The sequence below is a fragment of the Rhinichthys klamathensis genome, unplaced genomic scaffold (genome assembly GCF_029890125.1).
Source record: "Rhinichthys klamathensis goyatoka isolate OS25496 unplaced genomic scaffold, OSU_Roscu_1.1 h1tg000050l_1, whole genome shotgun sequence".
NCBI classification, from domain to species: Eukaryota; Metazoa; Chordata; class Actinopteri; order Cypriniformes; family Leuciscidae; genus Rhinichthys; species Rhinichthys klamathensis.
This window is the reverse complement of record NW_026606596.1, coordinates 3,979,178-4,004,732: the sequence shown is the minus strand read 5'-3', so window position 1 is coordinate 4,004,732 and position 25,555 is coordinate 3,979,178. Positions and strand designations below refer to the sequence as shown.

The 25,555-nt window shown below is 37.2% G+C and overlaps 3 protein-coding genes across 3 annotated transcripts; 2 read left to right on the top strand and 1 right to left on the bottom strand.

Annotated features, from left to right (window-relative positions):
• The first annotated feature begins 766 nt into the window (after nt 1-766).
• Nucleotides 767-2,639, top strand: tmem88a (transmembrane protein 88 a). The gene is made up of 2 exons (XM_056247588.1): nt 767-1,147; nt 2,266-2,639. Exons 1-2 carry the CDS (start codon nt 767-769, stop codon nt 2,545-2,547), a joined length of 663 nt encoding a protein of 220 aa, XP_056103563.1. The 3' UTR covers nt 2,548-2,639.
• A 3,819-nt stretch (nt 2,640-6,458) lies between these two features.
• Nucleotides 6,459-11,086, top strand: si:ch211-237l4.6 (uncharacterized protein LOC446130 homolog). Its single transcript, XM_056247587.1, is given in 3 exon segments — nt 6,459-6,599; nt 6,601-6,763; nt 10,410-11,086. Coding segments are annotated over 3 exon segments (390 nt in total). The 5' UTR covers nt 6,459-6,527; the 3' UTR covers nt 10,565-11,086.
• Nucleotides 11,087-15,552: 4,466 nt separating this feature from the next.
• Nucleotides 15,553-21,544, bottom strand: pcolcea (procollagen C-endopeptidase enhancer a). Its single transcript, XM_056247817.1, has 9 exons — nt 21,386-21,544; nt 19,001-19,109; nt 18,658-18,916; nt 17,813-17,937; nt 17,485-17,621; nt 17,031-17,374; nt 16,867-16,947; nt 16,011-16,181; nt 15,553-15,878 (listed from the first exon to the last, which is right to left on the bottom strand). Exons 1-9 carry the CDS (start codon nt 21,472-21,474, stop codon nt 15,748-15,750), a joined length of 1,446 nt encoding a protein of 481 aa, XP_056103792.1. The 5' UTR covers nt 21,475-21,544; the 3' UTR covers nt 15,553-15,747.
• Nucleotides 21,545-25,555: the final 4,011 nt, after the last annotated feature.

Below are 25,555 nucleotides of genomic sequence, written 5' to 3'. Positions count from 1 at the left end.
ATCGTTGTGAACCTGTAACAAGCTGTTAAGGGCTCTTTATGACGATTTCTTTTTAGGATGTTGCTCTTTTGTGGGCTTTGTGATCTATAGTCAGCATTCAGGGTTTCCTGATGAGCCCGTTCCAAAGTTATTGTTTTGTATTTTTTGGTATCCTGGAGATCAGGGTGGGGTCAGCGGCTTAATTTCCTGATGTTCAGTGTTAGTTATCACCATTTACTTTCTCTACATTTCACCAGAACTATTTTTGAGAAATACAATCCACAACGGTTTCCACCAACAAAATCACCTTTAGAGGAATATTTTTGATTGACAGCACTGGTAATGCTGATTACCACAAAAAAATCATTTTCACTTCTGTTTTATAAAATAGAGCAACAATGTTCAATAGTTTAGACACAGGACATAAACATTATCCCCTGGTTTCACAGCCAAGGCTTAAGCTAGTCCAAGACTAAAATGCATGATTGAGCTGTTTTAACGGAAAGCAACTTGCACTGACGTATCTTAAAATATCTCCAGATGCACACCAGTAATGTTTTTTGGGTACGGTTATAAAATCTATTTAAATGCCCTAATTGAACTAATAGGCCTAATCCTGCGGCTTAATCTAAAGCCTGTCTGTGAAACCAGGCCTAGATGTTACAAAAATATCATTTGACATTTCATTGTTTGTGGCCATTTTAGCCATTACTGTATCATTATTAACCAATAGCCCTTAATATACTGTATCTATCTAGACAAAAACTGGACTATCATACCTGACAGAATGATGAACGGCAAGATGAGTCTTTCCCGTAATGGTTCCCTGGAGAAACCCGTCTCTCTGCAGTCCCCCACAGATCGGGGGGAGCCCGAATCTCCTCACCCGCGTCTCCATCACACCGGTTCCATCTCCTCCAGTACTCCAGCAAACCTGTCCAGCTCAGGTGTAGTGGTTCCTCCTCCGTACTCAATAGAAGGTAGTGCAGTGATCGACTCTCCTCTGGAGCTGAGGGGCTCTTTGGACTGTTGGGCCTGTTCTGTTCTGGTTACAGCACAGAATCTGATCATCGCCGCCCTCAACGTAGGTTTGGCTGCATTTATCTTCGGCCTCATCCTCTTGCCAACGCTCATCATGGTCGTTTTTGGCTTCCTCTGCCATTCAACGGTAATCTTTTTTACGTTGGTACATTTGTATAAGTAATGTTGTCTTAAAGTCATCCAATCAAAATTCATCCTATTTGCTTTTATAATGTACATTCCTAGTCTAACTGAACGTGATTCAACGGTGCACGTTAGAACAAATAAAAAAAAGAGAGTAAGATTTGAGCAAAAGAAACTACACAGTTCAAAAGTTTGAGTTAAGATTATTTAATGTTTTAGAAAGAAGTCTCTTCTGCTCACCAAAGCTGCTTTTATTTGGTCAAAAACACAGTAGAACAGTCATATTGTGAAATATTGTTACAATTTAAGATAAGTGTTTTAAATTTTTATATTTTCAAAATACAATTTATTCCTGTGATGACAAAGCTGAATTTTCAGCTTCATTACTCCAGTCTTCAGTGTCACATGATCCTTCAGAAATCATTGCTGCTCAAGAAAGAGTAATGTCAGTGTTGAAATTGGTTGTGCTGCTTAATATTATTTTTATGGAAACTGTGGTGCATTTTTACTTTCATATTTCAGAATTATAAACTGAAAAGTTCAAAAGAACAGTTTATTTTAAAAATGAAAATATTTTGTAACATTATAAATGTCTTTACTGTATTTTGATCATTGATGAAGTGTTCATTCCTTTGAAAAATAATCTTACTCCTACCTTTTGAAAAGTACTGTATGTATGTAATATGTATAATTATATTTTAATCTTTTTTCTGTACTTGTCCTCACATACTGCAGTTCCACCCCAAATGGGTTGCCAAATCACAACTCTCTTTCCTCGAAGGACATTAAAACATCTTAGATTACTCGAATGTCATTCAAGCACTGATGACTAAACTTCCCACATTTCAGTGCAACTAACACAAAACATCTGGGTAATAAACTCTCACACATAATCCTCTCTTATCATTTCACTGAATCTGTGATAAGTTAACTGTCTCCAACTGAGCTGTCTCAGTCAACTCCCACTGCCTCACCACATGGATGTTTTTTTTAAATTAATTATCGCAGGTCAATGTATTCATGCTCTTATCTGATCAGAAAATATATTACAGGCACAATTTGTACAGTACTTTGCCCTACCTCTCTTTCTTGCTAATTAACTCTCCCTGTTTTGTTCCAAAGGTTCAACGCCACGGTACTTCCGTCTACTGTTCAGATCTCTTGGACGATGGAGGTTGTGTGGCTTTGCTGGTGGTGGGGTTCCTGCTGCTGGCTCCGCTCCTGGTTCTGGCTCTGGCCGCTTATTGCAGGATGGCCCGCCACCTCCAGCTGGGTCTGTGCTTCATCCCCTACAGCCGGGCCGTCTACAAGAACCTGCCTGCATCAGGTCATCGAGGCCTGGGGGGCTGCTGTGGCCAGCAGGGGGCAGGAGAGAGCGAGGGAAAGGGAAGCGTGTGGGTTTGAGCAGCCTGAAAAACCTACAGAAGAGCCTGGTGAATTTAATGTGAATAGCCATTGCAATAGGTCACAACAGAACCCAAATAATACCAAACAGAACAGATACAAGCAGTGCCACGTTCTCAGCAGATTTGTCAAATTGATATATATATATATATATTTTTTTTTTTTTTTTTTTTTTTTTACAAATTTTACATTTATTCAGTGTCAGTCTTTTTTTTCTTTTTTTTAGCTCTTTTTAAGTGACTTTTTTAACTGGCTCAACCTATACAATGGTGAAAAGAGGTGGGACTATGTTTTACAAATGTTTAATGTTGTTTCTTTGTAACATGTTTTTGCATTTTTGTAGGCCTATTTTAGTGAATTTTTGTATACATGAATAAGAAACTATGAAGTCTTTGTAAAAATGTTTTTTATTACTGTACAAACACCTCTTACTAATAAAATTAATAAAACATTCCCTATGACGAATGTATGAATTCAATTCAATCAATTCATTTTCACTTTATTGTTGGAATCTCTTGCAAAAGATGTGTCTCGCATCCCACAGCGTTTACTGTCTCACATCAATACACATCAAAAAATAAAACACAATAGAATTAACACCACTTGATACAAAGACACATTTAAGTATGTAAATACACAACCAGCTACAGTGTATTGATTTAGTCCTTTCTATTTTAAAGGATCCTGAGGCCTATACTTAAACCCCCAGTTCTGATTTATTAAAGCTCCAGTCCGTAACTTTTTTGGGTTAAAAATTATCCAAAATAAATTTTTCAGCAAGTACATAACCAGCCAGTGTTCAAAACTAACTGCTTGCCTTAGCTCGATTCAAAACACTAAGCTTGTTATAATGTTTTTAATTCCAGTGGTACTGGTAGCCTGGCTAACGTCAGACCACGTCTCATTGACATTGAGACGTGGTCTGGGAACCACATGTTCATTTTCTCGTATTTGAGGCGTGGTTTACGAATGCCCAGAGCCGTTTATTGGGTGCTACGAATGTCTATCAAATGCGCCTGTACGTAGCTCATAGCCAATCGTTTCAATTATACCAGATGACGTATGTAGAGCGACAGAAATTAGACGAGGAAGAAGACGATGGGTCAGAGATTTATTTGCGTTCTAAACTACTTAGAACAATATCCAAGGCTGCATCGAAAGGTAACTTCGCGTCTGCTGCCATGTTGGATCCATAGGTATAAACAAACTGCTTCGGTGTGTCGCAAAGACGTCGTCATCGTCTTGCTGCTCCCTCCCCATTCTGTGATTGGTCCCCTCGCTGAGGCGAAAATTTGGTCCGGTATCCATTCCAGACTGCCTAGAAGCGTGAATAAAATCATGCTGCGCAAAGGCAGTATGCATGGGGAAACCCTGGCTATGGTACTGGTGGCTTTCCGCGGGCAATTTGAGCATGTCTTTGCGTCATTACGTCACATCTGTACTCATAAACGAGTCTCGGCTAGTAGGCTATATTGCGAGTGAGGATGTTGGAGGTGGAGAGATTTATAGCCTTTGCTCACAGCACTTGTTATAATTAAACTTATCAATTTTAAGGCGGATCCAGAAAGGTTCAAAAGACAATCACCAGTGACAATTAGAGATTCACCCGTTGTAAAATGCAAAAGACTTTAGACTGAAAGTTTGGAAAAAGAGACTGCAACCGGCCCATGCGAAAACAAGGATAAATATCTGAAGAAGGGCTTTAAATGTAGTCACGCAATGCTGATGTTGTTAACATTAACAATTTGAGAACAAAGTATAATTTGCACGGTTTGACGTGATATGATAATCGATCGTTAGATTTAAGCAGCGCAATTTACTGCAATGCCTTTTTTCCCTTAGTTGGTCAGAAGGACAAAAGTGGATGTTACTTACTTGTTCAGATTACATTTTCCGGTGAAAATTCTTATGTTGGTCATACTTCCAACAAGTAGAATCTGTGATTCTGAATGACAGTATCCACACCGGCGCGGTGACTGACAGCTGCACAAATATCCTCAAAACATTGCATTCATCCGAGCTGTACCGTGCCGATGTACAACTCACATAAAGTTGATAATTCCGCGAATGACTGCAATTGCAGATTTCGAACAGAGATGGCGACAAAGAGGAAAAACTGCGGACTGCAGCTTTAATTTTACCTGATGAACAAGATTTCTGTAATCTGTTCATTCTAGCCATAGATATCCATAATAAAGGCTAGATGTCTTACAGCGGAGTCTCTATCGTCATCACCGGCGGCCATCTTGTCACAGGGAAGCTTTCTGGCGGGCTCTGTGGTTCCTGATTTAAGATGAGTGATCAGCACGAACACAAATACTCTTATCTCGTTGAAATCTTGATGGATTCACAAACGGTTTGGTTTCTTACAAAAGTTATTAACGTGTCTATAATTCTGGATGATTATTTATTGATACACTTATTCATAAGTGTGCAGTGTCATAACTACATCTCTGACGTTTATAACAAACCAAACCGTTTGAAAATCGGTAGAAAATTTAGCAACTTATGGTTATTTAAAAAGTACATGCACCATTAAAACAATGTTACGAGCGAGCGAGCTGCCTGTGACAAGATGGCCGCCAGGTGCGGACGTCGACCTCCATTGGCCAGCAGCGCGGACGAGACATCTAGCCTTTATTATGTATAGCTATCTATGATTCTAGCATTTGCTACTCTAAGGCTGCGTCCCAATTCGCCTATACTACGCCCTAAAAATTGACTCTTTTTGTGAAGAAAAAGTACATACTTTTGAGTGTGTAGCAAAGGAGTAGGCAAGCTTTGGGACACACTACTTCGTCATCTTTAACGGACAGCTCTGTCGCGCGCATCCTATCACCGTAAACTGCCCTGTCAATCATCACAGTCGTGGGTCTTTCATGCAGTCGTGGGTCTTTCTCTCCTCATGTGTTTGCAATTTGAATGTAATGATGCATTTAAAAGTTAATGGCTATAAACTTATCTTTACAAAAGGTCACAATGCTGCTGCAGATGCAATATAATAATGTAGACAACATTGAATAAATACATTTTCGTCAGGTTAGATACTGATAATTAATCACTCAAACCCCTTTATCTAAACCTCTCTACACAACCGCCGGACTCGCGCGTCCTCCATGTCTGTAGTTGTTTAACACTTTTCACTCGTGTTTGTAGTTCTAACCGAATCCTTGTCCAACGCGCAATGGGTTGTGGGCAATATCAGCCATTAGAGTGTGCACTATTTTTTACAGTCTATGAGTGTGTATCGATCGATCTGCACTTCGGATTCTGACCGGATATAGTAGACCATCCGGGTCTCTTTGGAACACTCATTTCAACATACTACGATTTGGGACGTATACCAATTCTATTTTCGAATACTATTTAGGACGTATGCGAATTGGGACGCAGCAGCTGTTTGAAGGCAAAAGTTGATATTCTTCATACAAAATATGTCAAAAATGGTCAATGTGTGGCAAGCTATTTAGCAATTTTGAGAGTTGATTAGGCCTATACCAGTCTCTCTTCATTACACAGTCACACACACAAATTTTGTACGCAGTTGCAATGAATTGTATTTAATAGGTAAAGCAGCTATAAATGATTTCTGTGGCACCAAACAAAATTACAAAAATAATTATGTTTTTTATATGTTTTCTGGAAAGAAAAAACATGGTGCCGTCTCCAAATTTTCTGATTGGCTAAAAGGCGCGGGCCGCGATTAACAGCGGGTTTGCACTATTAATTACAATAATATAACTCTCTAAAAATAAAGTTCTAATTTCCGTGATAGGCTATCTTATCAGACACAACGGGTAAAAACAGCTGGTTTAATGTCATTAAAGTGATTTATGCGTTTATTGCATGCACTTTAGGCAATAAAGAAGGTTTGTTATGGCAGCTTCCAAAAGAATGTAGCCTACTCAGTCACTTCTGAGCTCAGATTGTTGTTGCTTTCAGGATTAGTTATTTAAAGCCTCGGCCGGTGGAAATTTCCCATGTCGTTCCGCGCACGCTCAATCAAAGCTTTAATACGCAACCGAGGTAACAGAACAGAAGGGCAGATAAGAGTCAGTAGGTACAGCATCATCAGACATTATCCGTCGGGAATGCTCGCTGCTCGCTGTCCTAACACGATTTCTGCAGGGACCAGGACGAGCACAATCTCATGGAGCCAGAGTTTCAGACCAGTCAGATCACTGGATGAGACGCGCGCCACTTTGTTTCTCTACAGGTACGTTTGGAACAAGTGCTGTTCAAAGTGTCTTTAATTGGAATGTGGCGAAGTGTTTTGAAAAAAAAACGTTTTAACTTATATGCAGTAGGCCTATGCAGAAATGTTTAAGTGCTTGGCATAATAATAGGCTTATTTTACCTAAAATACGGTTATGCTACTTTAACGTGCACATTTTCATTTATCCTGTTAGTTACCCGAAATTTTAATTATAGGCTATAGCCTAGACAATGCAGATCTACTCAGTATTTTAAGAGTTTGTTATTATTTAGAAGCCTACTATATTTTACTAATTTGTATGTTATAAACAAAGTGTTTCTCTCAATGATGGGCTCATGTTTATCTGGATTTGCACTCATTTGATCTGTGATGTGTGTTTGTCTGCGACGCACGCTAAGTCGCTCTAGTTTGATTTTCTTAAATGAGGGATTAGCCTGTCCTCGGTAGAGTTTTATGTAAGATACCTTTCACAGAACGACAAAGCATCTTTCTCGAGCATCTCTAGGCTGTCCGGTGCTTAAGGGATCATTAACCACTGGAATGTAAAGGGTCTTGGCTAGTTTCTGCTGATGTCAGGGATGTCCTCTCTCTCTCTCTCTCTCTCTCTCTCTCTCTCTCTCTCTCTCTCTCTCTCTATATATATATATATATATATATATATATATATATATATATATATATATATATATATATATATATATATATTGTGGCATGCAGTCGTGTTCTGAAAGAGGAGGCAAAGTTCTCACAGTTTTTTTTATGTTTTTTTTTAACCAAACAAATGTAAATTCATGTCCCAGTAAAACTTATTGTTGTCAAATTTTCTTAAATAAACTACTTTACATTACATAAAAAAAGAAACCAAATGCAAATTTATTTTGTATTTTTACATTAACAATTTATTAAAACCAAGAAAGAAAAAAGAAAAATCTCATAAAGTTAGTGTTTTTAAGCATTTTTTACATTTATTCAAAAATAATAAGGCAATAAGGCAGTAACAATTTAAAAAAATATATTTATTTGTGAACGGATGTTCAGCTGTTCTTTTTAATAGAACAAATCATTTTCAGATCATCAGTCATGCTCGGTAAACACAGTCTGTCACAGACACGAAGATGCATCTTTAATTTCTCCAAGCTGATTGCTCATTAAAAAAGACCACAGTCATCGTTTTCAGGCCATTTCAAGTTTGATTTTGACGTGACATAAAGCAGTGGTATCTAAGTGGGTTAATTGTTTACTTACTTTTTGATTAGTTTTCCCATTAACACCATCATTTTGTTTATTCAGACCAATTCGAGAATGCACACGAAAACAAGAGGCGGGATTTATCGCACGAACAAATCATATTCAATCATATCCCATATCCAATCGCGTGATGGAGGTATTGCCTCCTCTCACATGACTTTACCCCATTCATTCTCAATTACCCCCCACTTGAAAGTTGAAAGTCAATGGGCAAGTGGAGGCAAGAGAAACGCAGACTTGCGCTGGAATTTTACCCGCTCGTGTCGGTGTTGGACAGTGTCTTTTTAGAAAAACAAGTGATTGTAGCCCACTTCTGAGCTCAGATTGTTGTTGTTGCTTTCAGGATTAGTTATATTTAAAGCCTTGGCCGGTGGAAATTTCCATGTCGTTTCGTGCACTCTCAATATACACTCACCGCCCACTTTATTAGGTACCCCATGCTAGTAACGGGTTGGACCCCCTTTTGCCTTCAGAACTGCCTCAATTCTTCGTGGCATAGATTCAACAAGGTGCTGGAAGCATTCCTCAGGGAGTTTGGTCCATATTGACATGATGGCATCACACAGTTGCCGCAGATTTGTCGGCTGCACATCCATGATGCGAATCTCCCGTTCCACCACATCCCAAAGATGCTCTATTGGGTTGAGATCTGGTGACTGTGGAGGCCATTTTAGTACAGTGAACTCATTGTCATGTTCAAGAAACCAATTTGAAATGATTAGAGCTTTGTGACATGGTGGAAGTAGCCATCAGAGGATGGGTACATGGTGGCCATAAAGGGATGGACATGGTCAGAAACAATGCTCAGGTAGGCCGTGGCATTTAAACGATGCCCAATTGGCACTAAGGGGCCTAAAGTGTGCCAGGAAAACATCCCCCACACCATTACACCACCACCACCAGCCTGCACAGTGGTAACAAGGCATGATGGTTCCATGTTCTCATTCTGTTTACGCCAAATTCTGACTCTAACATCTGAATGTCTCAACAGAAATCGAGACTCATCAGACCAGGCAACATTTTTCCAGTCTTCAACTGTTCAATTTTGGTGAGCTCTTGCAAATTGTAGCCTCTTTTTCCTATTTGTAGTGGAGATGAGTGGTACCCGGTGGAGTCTTCTGCTGTTGTAGCCCATCCGCCTCAAGGTTGTGCGTGTTGTGGCTTCACAAATGCTTTGCTGCATACCTCAGTTGTAACGAGTGGTTATTTCAGTCACTGTTGCCCTTCTATCAGCTCGAACCAGTCTGGCCATTCTCCTCTGACCTCTGGCATCAACAAGGCATTTCCGCCCACAGAACTGCCGCTCACTGGATGTTTTTTCTTTTTCGGACCATTCTCTGTAAACCCTAGAGATGGTTGTGCGTGAAAATCCCAGTAGATTAGCAGTTTCTGAAATACTCAGACCAGCCCTTCTGGCACCAACAATCATGCCACGTTCAAAGTCACTCAAATCAACTTTCTTCCCCATACTGATGCTCGGTTTGAACTGCAGGAGATTGTCTTGACCATGTCTACATGCCTAAATGCACTGAGTTGCCGCCATGTGATTGGCTGCTTAGAAATTAAGTGTTAACGAGCAGTTGGACAGGTGTACCTAATAAAGTGGGCGGTGAGTGTATATTTCATATTATATATATGTATATGTATAGACAGCATATATATGTGCCGCACAATTTATTTTACTGAGGATATTACTTTGTAAATACAATACATTTGTCACATCTTGAACATTTGAATGATTTACAGAAGACAAAATAAATCATAGTCCCATTCTGCTAAATAAACGGGTGGAGCTGCTCATTATTTACGTAACAGAAGTGGTCTGTTATTATATAGCGGTTCTCTTCCTGTAGTTAAGATTTATGTGTTGCACTGACATTGTGGCTAATTGTGGAGTCCGAGCTGGTTGTTCTTGGTCGGTTGTTCTAGCCTTTCAAAGTGGGCCAGGGAACACAACTCTGTGCCCCGCTCAAGTGATATACCGTAAAGTGCAAGTCTCAGACACGACTGAGGATTAATCCTCTCAGAATGAATGAGTTCTTTGTTTCTTTGAGCCATTATTAGCAATCTCCTGTTTTCACCTCTCGGCTAATGTTCCGGTCGGAGAAGCGAGATAAGCTTGAAGAAACAAACACAATGGCATTGAAACTCCATGTTCTTCAGTCAGTAGATCTTATACATTATGTTCTCTCTCCAGATCTCTAGATTGGGTAAACCATGGGTAAAAAAGTCTTGCAGTGTTTTCCCTGGTACAAGCGCTGTAAAGACCGGGGTAAAGGCAGGCTGTGCCCTCCTCCGCCTGGCAAGTTGCATTGTTGACCAAACTTAATGAAGATATAAGTCAAACCATCTTTCAATACTCGATATTAATTTTCTCTCTCTCTCTCTGCATTCACAGTGCCATCTGTTGAGGTGCAACCTGGCTTCTCTCCGACAGTCTCCTGGGGTTACGACGGAGAGGAAAGCGCCACACATCCCGTCTATTTTTCCCACAAAGCACGAGTAGTTTATCGCCACCAGATGGATGGCAATATTATCGATGCCACCTGCTGACCTCTGGGCTCCTTTCCCAGAATCCCTTGCCTTGTACCTATAGAACTCCAGAACTGTGTAGAGGAGCATCCGACCATTTCATCGTGTGTAATTAAACTAAATCTTTTAGTAAAGATGTCACAGTGTTTCCTCTGGTTCCTCCACCCTCTTGCCAGACCTGGCATTCACCTGTCTTGTACTTACTGTGTTGAAATGAAATGTTTCAGGAGAGACAGAGTGATGCAGGCCACGTGGAACTGAAAAACAAGGAATGAGCTGGATGTTGTAAATGAATACATTGTATGTGCATTTTGTCCTGATATCTGGTCCTGAATGTATGATTTCCTGTTGTTTTTTTAGATGACAAAACGGGTTTTTCAGAGGTTCATGATTGCGTTCAGGAAAAAGATAACATTTTGTACTAATCACTGGAATTCTAATATACAATATGTTTAGTAATTATTTTTATAATATTTAGTTTTATTGTTCTCTGATTCTGTTAAAGGAGATTGAGTCTTGAATAAAATAGTTTATATTGTATATTATATATATATATATATATATTGTTGATTTTTGTCATTTTCATTCAAATGCAGTTTCTGTTTTGGGGATGAATGTGCTTAATTGTCATATAAAAAAAGAATGTCTAAATGGTACAAAAATGCTTTATTCTCTTTATGTCCTGGATATGTTCTTGACAGGCTTTGTGAGATTTCAAATGATAATTTCACGTTTTAACTTAAGACTACATCAAATGTAAAGGTAGCAATGTATTTTGACGAATAAATATCAATGCTTGAGAAAAGAAGCAAATTTGATATTCCAAGATGACAATGTTATTACCAAATTAAATAATCTGAAAAATGTTTACTTTGTATAACATCATTTTCCAACCACTATGAGAGTTCTGTTAGATGTATAAACCTGAAAAAAAAAAATAGCCTCTAAAAATATATATTAGATAATAATATAACTTATTAATAGATATAAATATTCTAATAATAATAAAATATTTAATTATTAAAAATGTTACAAGTACTCATATGTAACTTTTGGCCCCAAGCGGTTAAATAAACTGCATGTTGATTCTCATTTCATTAAGAGCTCTGTTGACCTCTTTTTGCCAGAAGACTCTAGAGGTTCGAGATTTAGCGTGCTTGCATATAAACATTTATCTCGCTTGTTGTGACAACCTATGCCACTCCCACACCATACACGCGTCAAAGTAACAGGAGCAACTTTTCTCTTTTTACAATTATGAGGAGACACTTACGGACGAGTGAAATTTGTTGTACGTAATTTCCCGCCAAAACCATCCCAACAGAAAAATGATCTAACACTCATAATAGGCTTAGCATAGTGAACCATGATAAGACGATGTATTGACTCATTATTTAAATTTAGTTAATTTTGAACACAAAGTTACATTGTGTACCTTTAACTATGCAGTTTAGCCAGACCAAACAAACTCAAAACATTTTTTTTTAAAAAGAAAGATTGTGCAAACAAAAATTTAAAATAACTGTTTAAAATTTTACATTTAAAACATGACCTTGACATTCTCTTCACCCATTTAATTTTCAAGTCAGAGGGTGTTTTGCTACATACATATGCAAAGGACTAAATCAGTCGAATTGACTTTTAACTTACAGTAAGACATTATTTGTTTAAGCTGTCAGGTCAATGCTTCAAAATAAAATCCCTCAGACAACAACAACAGGTTACAAATTATAGTCTGTGTGTGTGTTTTTAAATTATAATATAATAATTTGAACTTTACACTTTAATTGTTTGTTTTTATTGCATCCTATCATTTATGAAAACACAATATATGAACTTATATATTCTGGTTTCATCCTCTCCTTTAATCTGCAATGTATTAACTCAAGACTAAAGATACCTTGGATGCTTTGGCGCTTCTAAAATGTTCTCTTTATAATCCTAAATCCTGGGATAAACAATAAACTTATCTGGCTGGGTAGATTTACTGTCATGCAACATCCAACATTTAATTTCACAGTGTAAACACAAAACCATTACCCAGAGTTCTGATAAGAGATGGCATGAGTGGCACTTTGTCGTCAGGGAGGACGCAGAGAGGGCAGACAGGATATAAATTCCCTGGTTGCCAGACATTGGATGAGAATTAGCTTTATTGTGCCTTTGCGAGTCATTATCCGCTTTAAGTAGGCCTAAGTGACGTTGATGGATGTCTCTAAAGCGTCGGATGTCTGTGATGATAGGCCTATAATAGCCTAACCTGGATGCTGCATATATGAAGCTGACATGTTATTTTTATGCAGAGCTGCAGTTATAAATTGCTCTCTTTTCAGAGTTTTTGAGTCCAAATTTCAGACACTAGATGACGCTACAAACCCATGATTTTAGTTTGAGAGAGAAACAGAAAGGCTATTTAATACTGGGGTACTGCTTTTTGCACATTAGGCTACATTATTTAACCAGATACATTTGGTGTTGGGTTTGTAGAATGATGGGAATCCTTCACTGGCCACAAAGCCTGCATGCATTTTGTTTTCGTTCTGCTTCGGCTCTGCGTGACTGACTGTGCGGATGAATATGACCTTTAATGAACTCTGTTGGAGAGCTATACTAATGGCAAATAATCTGTTATAAAATAGCCTACTTTACTCTCCTGTTGAGTAATAAAAACGGCATCAAACGTCGCTTACAAATCCGAGAGTTCTCGTCATCTCCGAAAAAAGCCAAGCCAATGTTGATTCTCTTGTTATTACGAGCTCTGCCGCGTTCTCTTTTTTTGCCAGCAGACTCTCCTTTGTTCGTTTTTTTTTTCTAAAAACGGATGTTCGAGATTTTGGGTACTCCACGTCAACCTTTCTCGCTAACAAACTAACCCATGCCACTCCCACACCACACACACATCATAGCCAGACCAACTTTTCTCTTTTTGAGAAAATTTTTGAGATTATACTCAGTCTAGTTTCAGACAAGGTCATAATACGGAAACAGCACTATTAAAGGTAACAAATGATCTGAGATGAAATACAGATGAAGGTAATACATCAGTTTTAATCCTCTTGGATCTAAGTGCAGCATTCGACACGGTTGATCATTGTATTCTTTTAAACAGACTGGGAAAGCTCGTAGGTCTCTCTGGTAATGTTTTAAATTGGTTCAAAACTTTTTAGTTAATATAGGTGACTGTATCTCAAAGACATATGAAACATTACATGGTGTTCCACAAGGATCAATTCTTGGGCCAGTTTTATTTTCATTATACATGCTCCCTTTGGGCAGCATATTCAGAAATATGACATGAATGATCATCTTTATGCTGATGATATACAATTACACTTTAGTTGAGTTTAGAGACACTGTTGTATAAGAGAGGTTGTCTGACTGTCTGTCCTGCGTTGTAAAGTGGATGAACACACATTTTTTTAAATTGAATGAAGAAAAAAAATGAAATTCTTATTGTGGGCCCAAAACATGAGCGGGAGAGGATAGAAGCTGGGCTGGGCTCCTTATCGCTACAATCTAAAAAAGAAATTAAGATCCTAGGCGTAATTATGGACTGTGACCTTAGTTTTTAAGTCTCATATTAATCATAAAAGTGACAAAAACATGTTTTTATCATTTGAGAAATATTGCCAAGATACGTCCTTTTTTATCTTTGGATGATGATGGGAAACTCATTCATGCTTTTATCTTCTCATCCTGATTAATGCTATATACACTGGCTTACCTAAGGGTTCTATAGCGAAGTTGCAATTGATACAAAATGCACCAGCCAGAGTACTAATGAAATTAAAAAGCAGAGCATATTACACCGGTTTTAATGGAATTGCATTGGTTACCAGTTCATCAAAGAATTGATTTTAAGGTTATTTTATTAGTATATGAAAACACTGCACAATCTGGCACCTCTATACATTTCAGACTTTTGTGATGTCCCGAATCGTAGTTTAAGTTCCTCTAGTGCTAGCCTTCTGGCACATTATACAGTAAAGCATAAACAATCTGGTGGTACTTCTTTTAGTCACTATGCAAAAATTTGGAATTGTCTACCAGATGAAGTAAAAGAGGCTACTAGCAGTCATATTTTTAAAACGTGGGTAAAGACCTATCTTTTTAAAGTTGCTTATCAATATAACAATATGCTGTTGTAATATAACAAAGCTGTGTCAGTTTTATGTTCTTTTTTACCTCCTATTTTTTTTCACGTTGTTTTATTTATTTTATTTTAGATTGATATTGAGGTCAAACTATATTGCCAATTTACTTTATTTTATATGCTGAACCTTTATAGTTGTTTTTGAAATATTTGTATATTTACGTTGTATGATTGTATTATTTGATTTTATGCTTGTGAAGCACTTTGAGTTGCATTCTATGTATGAAAAGTGCTATACAAATAAATGTTTACTATTATTATTATTATTTACGGATATGTCGAGACACGCACTGTGACGTATGCAAAAACTATCCAGACCTGATCCCGACAGGTTAAAATATAATTACTAGGCTTAACCGGGGTAAGACAAAACACGTTTTGGAAGTAGGATTGATGATGTATTGACTCTTTTAAATTGTGTTAATTTTGAAAAAGTTACAGTACGTTGAACAGTACCAACACTGAAGCACAATTGGCTAATATAGGAGGTAATTTGGGTGTTCTATGCATAAAATAAATGAGCAAAATTACCATGATAATGTATGGTAGTAAGCTATTCTTAACAGAAACATAGAAGGGGGAGGAATAGAAAGAGATAAGTGTTATTTTTACCACATCATCAGATTAGTATGTGCTCATAGTTTTAAAACAGTGCCAGTGTATTCTGGACCAAAAGCAGCTTTCAGTGAAAGGAAAAAGCCCACCCCAATAAAACAACACAGTCTCAATGCGCTAATGTGTTATATAAATCCTGTATTAGAAGACATCATAAATTAGAAATATAATTTGTGACATCTCTGTATACAGATTGAATTGTACGAAAAATATCCTTGCTTTATAAAATTCACTTCTGAGCTGAAGTTTGAATTGCGCCATAGTTTAATGAAAACAGTCCAGAAATTTTTGTGTGTAACTTCCTGAGCATTATGTTAAAATTACAAAAAAAATGCCTCTTAATATATGGCCATTGTCTAATCACTGTCCTTATGCATTGCATTACATCTAGTGTCTTTGCTTCGAAGGCTGCTTGTGCTAACATGGGTCTGAGCGATCAGCATGGCTGGTTGTTGATGCTGGCCAACATCTTGTGGTGTGGAGTTTTGTACAGGGCAGTGAAACTACCGGGATTGAGAACACCACGGCCTTCCTCGTCCACCTGACCCATCAGGATGTAGTTTTGACCTAGTGAAGAGAACGTTTTTTTGTTAATAAATAGATCATTTGTCGATTTGTAAGAAATGAATGACTAATGAGCAATAAAGACCAAAGAATGCATATTGGCGGTGTGTTATCTGTGCATATGTGGCCATATACCTCTGCGCAGCAAGGGGCATTTCTTACAGGGCATCACAAGTTTAACAGACATAGTTTCTCCAGCTTGGGTGATTGTAAGACTACCAGTCTTATAGGCCTTAATTAAGGACACTGTGGCTTGCATACTTCCTCTAGGTCCAGAAGTCAATGTTGTCAGCGTACCGGTGATCACTGAGAAATAGAGAGAAATAAAAGGTTACTCTTATAGAATGATAGATAGTTCAGCCCTTTACACCCCCTATATATTATAGATCAAAATGAGGAATTAAAAAAAGAGTGAGTAATTTTTTTTGGTGAACTGTCCCTTTAACACCATTGCCATACGCATACAGTATGTCTATACAATCTGAATGCCTATACCATTCAGATTTTCTTTTTTAAATAAATTAATACTTTTGCATTAAATTAATTAAATGTGACAGTAAAGACTTTTAAAATTGTTGATCAGTTCTGTCTTTCTGATGATCACAGTTTTAAAATGTTTTCAACACTACCTATTATAAAAAGAAATGTTTCTTGAGCAGCGAATCAGCATATTAGAATGATTTCTGTAGGGTCATGTGACACCCAAATACTTGAGTAATGATGCTGAAAATTCAGCTTTGCCATCACAGGAATAACATATATATTTTAAAAAATATTTAAATATAAAACAGTTATTTTAAATTGCAATCATATTTCACAATATTACTATTTTTACTGTATTTGTAATCAAATAAATGCAGCATTTGTGAGGATAAGAGACTTTTTTTCAAAAACATTATAGACCCCAAACTTTTGAATGGTAGTGTAAAAGTTCCCTCTGTGTGCTTTATGTTTTTTAATGGTTGCTCACTTGCTGTATGAAATGACTTACCAAATTCACTAGCACAGAAGCTGATCTTGATGGTTCCATCTCTTTTACATGTCTTTGGGCACAGTGGGTTTGTGTTTGTGGCTGAAAAAAAGCATTCAACATTGTCTAACAAGTTATGATAAACTGTAACCATCAATTTGTTACTGTTATCTTTTCCGGCTTACAGGGTCTGGATCTATCTGGCTCTGGTTTACGGACTGGAGGCGTCACAGGTTCAATGGGTCTAACAGGTTTGGGTCGAGGCTTTAGCTGGTCAGGAGCTTTTGTAGTAGTAGTTGTAGTTGTTGCTTCTGTTGTCAACACAACTGGTTTCTCCTGTTTGACTGGAGTGAGACGGGGTTTTGTGGGTGTGGAAGACACTCTAGGTCCTGTCGCAACATCGCCACCTGCAGTCGGAGTGCGGAGGCTACGTGGGATGCTGTTGAATGACGCCATGAATCCGTCTGAAGTGACGCTAAGGTCAGATACGAACTGCACCAATAACACATTGCTATTGGTAACAATGTTCCTGTAGGTGGGACACAAAAAAACAGGGTTGAATGAATGTGTGTGGTAGTTTTTTTCATAGAAATGATATCAATAATAAAACGACAGTAAAAAGACAATGAGATAACTGACTGAGGCGAAGTGTCTCCGCAGAATTTTCCGATGCGCCTCGAATCGTCTTTCTCTCCTCCATTAAAGAACGCCACATAGTCGAAGCGGCAGTACGTGTCAGACTCCAAATCAAACTTACCGAACTTCACCTCAATCACCTGAAACACAAAACCACAACACTTTACAACAGGGTCCCATTAGATAGCCTAAGTCAATATTTCCAAATAGACCTGTTTTTTATCATTTAATGAACAGGATGCAAAAATGTCTGGCGTGCCGCCACTAATTCAACATTGAAATCTTAACTGAAAACGATCACTGCATGTTTATGTTTTTTTTTCTTTCTGACCATTTCCGGCTCCACTGTTATAAGCCAGGAACAGCTGATGCCCGGTGGATAATTTTTCTCCGGCCAGTTGGGAGTTTTGATTGTGCCCTGAGACTTTGTGAGCTTCCCGCCACAAAACTGATGCTCTGACATAAAGAAAAAGAAAAGAAAGACCACTGAGGCTCCAAACATTCACCTTCTAATATACAAAACCTCAAGCCAAAACAACACGCAGCACCAAGTTATTTGTCTGAAAATGAAAAACCTGAACGAACGGCACAGTCAATTGCAAGCAGTGTTGGGGAGAGTTACTTTTAATGCATCCAATATTGTGTTAGTCCCTTTAAAAGTATCGAATTACGTTACTTAGTTACTTTTTATGGGAAGTAATGCATTACATTACTATTGAGTATATCTTTTTCTCACCTGGCTGAGGCTTAATTTAAAAAAAGTAATTCATTAACGCAGCCTATATATAACATACACCTTCATTTTTTTATCTTCAAACACATTTAGAATAGGCTATTCTGACCACTTTAATATTTCCTGACTACTAGAGCTATGTATGCCATACAAAAGATCTCATAACATTACAACAAACTTTTATTGAAAGTTGAAAGTAATGTGTTTTGTTTCTTTTATAGATTGTGTCAGTTCCAGGCAGTGCATGTATGAGTGTAAATTTCTAATTGATTATATTATGGAGAAGAGAGAGAATTTTAACTGAAATATGAATGTGTAAATAAAGTAATGCGTTACTTTTCAATGCGTTTACTTTTAATCTGACTACGTAATGCGCATTACTTGTAATCCGTTACCCGAACACTGATCGCAACACATTTGATGTTTAATTTGTTTAATTTCACCATCCACATGTGGCTTTCCTCCATTGAAGTAACCCAGGAACCCTCTCCCTCCTGTTCCTGAATCTGATACCATCTCTACCATCATGGTGTTGGACGTGGAGATGAGAGCCCCGGGCCGGAACGTTCCGCAGAAACGCCCGAGCTTCTGCACCATGTTTGAGTGTCCGTTATACACATCCACATAGTCGTAGCGGCAGAGAGGGTCAGCCTCCAGGTCAAAAACCCTGAAGGAGAGCATGACCACATTGCCTTCTGGAACCTAGTACAAAGGGAAAGGCTTTTACTCTGTGATACAGCCCCAGGGTGACGAAGACTCTCGAGTGTGAACTCAAAGTGAACTCACTGTGATGTACCAGGTACATTTGCTGTTGGGTTTGTAGAATGATGGGAATCCTTCACTGCCCACAAAGCCTGAGTCTCCAGCCAGATTACCGCCACAGTTAAACACAGGCCTGAGAAAGTGATGAGGAAGAGTGAAAAAGAGGGATTTCTGGTGACTATAATAAAATGCTGATGTGAATGTGTTTATATTGCACAATAAATTGCACAATTGCACAGTGTTTATATCATGAAGGCGAGTCAAAAGCTTGACCAAGGCATAGATTGCAAAATATATCTCAAAAAGTACAAACATATGCACATCGATGAACCCACAGTACAACAACTCAAAAACTTGAGTTATGGCAAACATCCAGGATGAAAATATTATGCTAACCAAAAGCTATTAAGAGACCAGTTTTACAATATTATTATTATTCACTGCATAGTCTAAATAAAATGTCAATGTTTATAGCTTTAATTTGTATCATGAGAAGCATAGTTAAACTAGATAAATGACAGAAACATTTACAAAATTCATTTAAAAAGTGCTTACATATTGTCCAATAACAAAAATAGTAAATCTGACTAGTTGATCCAATTAGCCATCAAACTAATGTAGAAAACAGGTTTTAACAGGAGGCTTTTAATAATAATAAAAAATAATTGTTTATGTTTTTCTGCATTTTTAAGAGCAACATATTACTTAGTGCATTTTCAACTCAGTTATTTAAATTAGAATGTATTTGCATTTTTTTGTTTAGCATTTAGTGTAAATTGATTTGTTCAGGTTTAATGTAATCACGCTAAGTATTCATCTTTGTGCCAGAAAAATGCTCAAGTGATATAAATTACATCATGATAATTACATTAAATAGATATTTTCTCCAGTCAGTAGCTTCCAGTTAGTGTTGCTAACAAGTTTTTTCAAAAGAACAGTTTGACTGCAGTTTAAATATTTAAAATTACGAGCTTGGCTGGCAACATTTTCAAAGCTGTTTCAGAAAGGTAGAGACTTTTATTCAGTGTTTACAACATCACAGTATTTCTAAGATCACTGACAACTTAAAATCCCATTTGAATGTTGAGACGTCTACAGCAACATGTTTATAGACTTAAACTCTACGACACTGCAAAATAAAACACAGCTCTTTTGTAATGTAATGGTGCAGAGCCAGAACACTCAAGCAGACCAAAAAACTGTTATTATGCAGTTACTCCCACAGACCCCGTCTGAGACAGATTCTCTTCACTCAGCAATGGGGACATTTACGACATGTAGTCGTTTCAGTGAACTTTTCAAATATTTACTGTTGATAAAAATTAGCGAGATAATAAAAATAGCATTTAAACACTGGAATGGATGCATCTACAGTTTTATTAGCAAAATATTCATTAGTGCATTGTCAACTAAAATACTTATATACTATATAAATTAAAATACTTGTTTTTGTTTAGCATTTAGTGTAAACTTCGTCTGTTCGAGTTTAAAAAAAGGTTTCCATACTAAAGCAACAAAAAAACATAAATGTGTTCCATTTGATTAAAATTATTTAATCACACCCCTTACAAAAAAATAAGTATCCTAAGTTGAAGTATATTTTTAAGTGTACTATTTCGATACTACTTGAGACTAAATTGGCCCACTTCTTAGTGTATACTTTTAAGAGTAATTTAAGTGTAACAGTGGTAAACTGTAACTTTTAAAGTAGTTTATAGCTACATTTTTTATTTAAAATAGACTGAAAGAATACTTTCTTAATTTTAGTTTAAAAGAAGCACACTTGAAAAAAAATATTATGTCATGATTGGACACAAAATTAGATGTTGTTTTACGTTGTAATTGTGAAGCGCATGTTTGTTTGTTTTTGTACTTTTTTGGCCTTTTTCTATTTAATTTCATTGTATGGAAAAGAGCAGCATAAACATTCTACTAAATTTCTCCAATGAAGACAGAAAGTCATATGGGTTGACTAGACAGCCTAAATTTTTCAGCCTAAAAAGTTTTCCAGAATTCCAGACCATATAAGGATGTCATATTACTCAGTCTAGTCATTATTTAGTAAATTATCCATCTGTTTTCTTCAGAAAAAGCAATTGCGCTCCCAGCAAAGGAAAGCTGGGTGAAAGGGTAAAGCGACCTGATTCACCTTAAAAAAAACACACTAACTCAAAGTACTTCCATCTGCAACCCTTTATCACTCTGTAAACAATACATTCATCATTACCGAGAATTCATGCATTTAAAGAGTATAAAAATGACACTTACTACCAGACAAACTCTTAAAAAAGCTAGAACGTTTAAACAGCTCCTGCAGCAGAAAAGGTTTGTAAAAAGAGTTACAGCAGCAAAGAGCTGTCTTGACATGCACACTTAGTTCGTTCTCACCCAAAGCCCTATACCGCTCACCTGGTATAGTTGGTGGTCTGACACAAGGCCCCTCCAAAACTCAGACATAGAAGAATCCCCAAATTCCACACAGCAGCCAAACGCTCCATATTTCTCAGCAATGAGATCCACACATGCAAACGCGGCCACAGGACACATGACACAGAGAGGAGGAGGTATAGAGGGAGGGATGCTGAGGAAAGAGTAGAGGGAGTGGGAACGTGACGCTATATTGAGGGGGGGGGGGGGGGGTTAATTAGAGCCAGATGTTCAGAGCCAGAGTTAGAGTTAGAGCCAGTATCAGCCTCATTCACTTTGGCCAAAGGGAAGAATGCTGCATCAACAAAATCAGGATAGAAAAGAAATGCAATGCAAACTCTGTAAGGAAGCCATTGAAAATGAAATTCATTCTGCCAGATCTATGAGTTTAAAGTCGTTTTACTCTTTGGAGAGAAGCTGCTCTGGTTGTCAGGTTTCATGACCTGCAGGCTGCTCTGTGTGCTATCAGGAAGTGCCAGAGGCTCTTCTGTAGAGATCAAGAGGTTGTGTTTACAAACCTTAACAATTGTACTCCAATTACACCTCCTTGGGATATTAGCATATTTGATTTTCTCAACTACTAAGAAAGTTCAAATATTGTTAGTCGGTTTGTAGGTGGTATTGGTGGGAGTAACTACTATTCTCATTCGAGAATGGACAAAAATCTGTATAAAATGGAAGTCTGTTTGTTCAGCAGCCTTCCAGTTTTTAAGGAAAAAATAAAAGCAAGAAGGTAATTGCGACTTTATGTGACTTGCTCATAAATGTCACTTTATGTTGCATTATCGCAATTTCATTTTTCACAACTGTGATTTTCTTATTTCAAACGCTCTCATTATTTTTTATTTTATCCTGGCGGAAAGAACCTTTGTTATGAATTACACAATAACACCAGGAACATGCAAGAAAATGAATACGGTCAATTTTGATTTCATGCAGGGTTACTTTATTTATTTACTATTATATTTATATTTTCAGTTTTCATTTTAATTATAGTTTTAGTGATTTTGTTATTTTTTTTATTGTGCAACAAACACATAGGCTATTCAAACGTTTCAGCAATCACTTCACCAGTGAATCATCCAATACTTTCCCCAAAAAATCTTTAAAAGAAAGTGAGTTCAATGGCACCAGGTGGAGACTCTCATCACGGGTGTTTCTCATTACAAGCGTTTCCAAACCAAGTCAACACCAAAAAACAAAAAAAAGCATATACAAAATAAACAACATAGGCCTACATCAAATCAACAAACCACAAAATATTCAACACATCAATTACAACACAAACAAATCATTAATTTATAAAATAACATCTAAAGTACAAAAATGACTAAAACCTTAAAAAAAATAGTGTACACTGTAAAAAAAAAATTCATGATTTGTTTTCACAACTTTGTATTTTTTGTCAAATCAACTTGGATAATGAATGTGGTTCAGATAACATAATATTTTGAGTTTCTATTTATTAAACCAATCTCCATTGTATTAACTCAATTTTTTTATTTGAATGAACTTTTTAAATTTTAAGGCAAACAGGTAACATACCCGTTTAAGTTAAACCAACAATAATATTTTGCAGTGTATATTTAATTTATTTGTATTTCTGTTTTAGTCATTTTAGTACTTTAACTTATTTCAATTAGTTTTCCATGACAACATTTCTCTAAAGTTTTTCATTTAAGTTTTACATTTTATTTGATCTAATTCAGCCAATGATTCAGTTAACAAAATTGTTAATAGTTAGTTAACAATAACAAAATGGAATCCATGTTCTTTGAGTCTTAAAGGGATCCACCCAAAAATGAAAATTCTGTCATCATTTACTCACCCTCAAGTTGTTGCAAACCTGTATGAGTTTCTTTCTTCTGCTGAACACAAGGGAAGATATTTTGAAGAACGATTGGAACTTTGGCACCATTGATTTCCATAGTATTTTTTTTTTTTCTACTATGGAAGTCAATGGTGCCAAACAACTGTTTGGTTCCAATCGTTCTTCAAAATATCTTCCTTTGTGTTCAGCAGAAGAAAGAAACTCATACAGGTTTGCAACAATTTTCATTTTTGGGTGGATCCCTTTAAAACAGTATCAGAAACTGATGGATGACTGATATAATTTTCTTCTACAACACAGATGCTATCCAGTAATCTTTACTTAAACCCAGAACATTCCTTTAAGATTAAAAGGCACTTCTGGTTGAAATTAGGATAAGCGACCTCAGTGTTGTGAACACATTCATGTTATCTGTCTGTGTCTGAGAATGAGTCACGTTGTTTGAAGAATTCACCCCTTATGGTGTTCTGTTGCAGCTCTGCCTTTCGATCGACATTACAGGGGCCTGTACAGGGGCACATCCGCATAAAACCTTCAGAAGAAATATAAATCTCATAAAGATCACAGGAGATCATCAGTTCTCAAAGGAGGACAGCATAAAGATATCTAGTCACCACCATTTAATATATAACAAACAATAAAAACGATCTAAAGCTAAGCATTGTTAGCAAAGTACAAATCCAAAAATATGCGAACACATTCAAACTGTATCATGTGAATCCGTTGTAGATGCTGCTAACTCTGTGTTGTGCTTGGCATCTGGTTGCGTTTGTTCTCTCTGGGATGTGATTGGAGTTGTCAACAGCACAAGAATGTGGTGACGTGGGACTTTGCTGGGGGGTGGAGGAGTGTGAGGTCTAGCTGACGGGTGGTGTTGGGCCAATAATGGCTTGAAGACCTGGAGGAAGGTCAAGGGTATACCAAAGCAAAAACAATCCATCAAAATGTATTGTTGGCAAAGGGACAGGACAGAATTAGAAACTGTATGAGGAATCATTTGAGACTGGGGGGGAGAGGGGGTTTCAGATATTTCACAATTACATTTGGCAGTAGAACATGGATTTAGAAAAATGGCTCTTTATATGCTCTTATTATGCTCCGACTTGTTAAACAAGGCTATATCAAGACTTGTTAAACAATTAAAAGTATGTAATCATATACCATTAATGTCCAAACCTGTTACTTACTCTCTTCTGTGAAAGACAAAATTAGATATTTTAAATAATGTTCATGCTGCTCTTTTCCACATAATAAAAGTGAATAGAGATGGATGCAGCTGACCTCCAAAATGGACAATAAATCACACTAAAAAGTATGTGCTATATTCTATAGTTTTCTTTTAAGTGCTTCAACATAAAAAAGGGAAATTTACGGTTAAAAAAAAGGCAGCTGTGGTTGCCAGAACTTTACCGTAAAAAAATACAATAGCAACTACTTACGTTTTACAGATTGAACTTAAATTTGCAGTTAAACACACAAGTACACACATGACACTAAAATAATGCAATAAACATTAAAGGTAGGGTAGGCAATTTCGGAGAGGCTAGCAATAACAAGCTAGCTTTGAAAGCATAAGATCCCACCCTTCCTTCAGAGCGCTCTTCAAAGCCACGCCTCTTCCAAAACACATTAACACACAGTCAGAGTCTGCAATGCGCCATTGAATTACCTCATGTCTAAAAGCACATAACATTACAATAATAATGACCGTAAAACACGTACTGACCTCTTACTTGTACCACCTGACTGCTGGAGATCAATCGCTGCATCGATAGTGTTGACATAGAAATGCATAAATCCGAGTTTGAGGACGTGAACAGCTCCGGAAAGAATGTCATGGGTTGACATCTCGTAATACGGTGCATGAACGCAGCACAAGCTCTCGTTGTTTTGGATCAGGAGGAACTGTAAAAGGCGGCTGCTGTTTGTTTGTGGCGCTCGGTGGCTGTCTGACTAGAACCCTGCATATCCTTATGGATATCCTTATCCTTATGTCTGCGTGAGCAGGTGCGCGGAGGTGTGGAAATAAATATGTTGACAATCAGGTAGGACATCATATCATTGCATTCGGACCAAGTGCAATGATTGGACGAAAATGTTTTGGTCCTGAGACAAAGATATACGTACATGTTTTGATTGCTATCAGGATGTGAAGAGTTTCAGTATAACAAAAAGTGTTTATAAACAATTGCCTACCCTACCTTTAATTTAACAACATGAGATATAACATAAAACCCTAATGTACATTATTGATAACAAAAAAAGGTAGCATTTTACAATAAATAATAGGTACTACTAACCCTGAACCTACTCCTAAACCT

Coding starts and splice junctions, on each gene's coding strand:
- pcolcea (XM_056247817.1), bottom strand. CDS start 21,474: ATGGAGCGTTTGGCTGCTGTGTGGAATTTGGGGATTCTTCTATGTCTG. Junction 17,938..18,657: donor AGGAAAGCCACATGTGGATG/GTGAAATTAAAC, acceptor TCTTTATGTCAG/AGCATCAGTTTTGTGGCGGG. Junction 16,948..17,030: donor GCCAGATAGATCCAGACCCT/GTAAGCCGGAAA, acceptor GCTTTTTTTCAG/CCACAAACACAAACCCACTG.
- tmem88a (XM_056247588.1), top strand. CDS start 767: ATGATGAACGGCAAGATGAGTCTTTCCCGTAATGGTTCCCTGGAGAAA. Junction 1,148..2,265: donor GCTTCCTCTGCCATTCAACG/GTAATCTTTTTT, acceptor TTTGTTCCAAAG/GTTCAACGCCACGGTACTTC.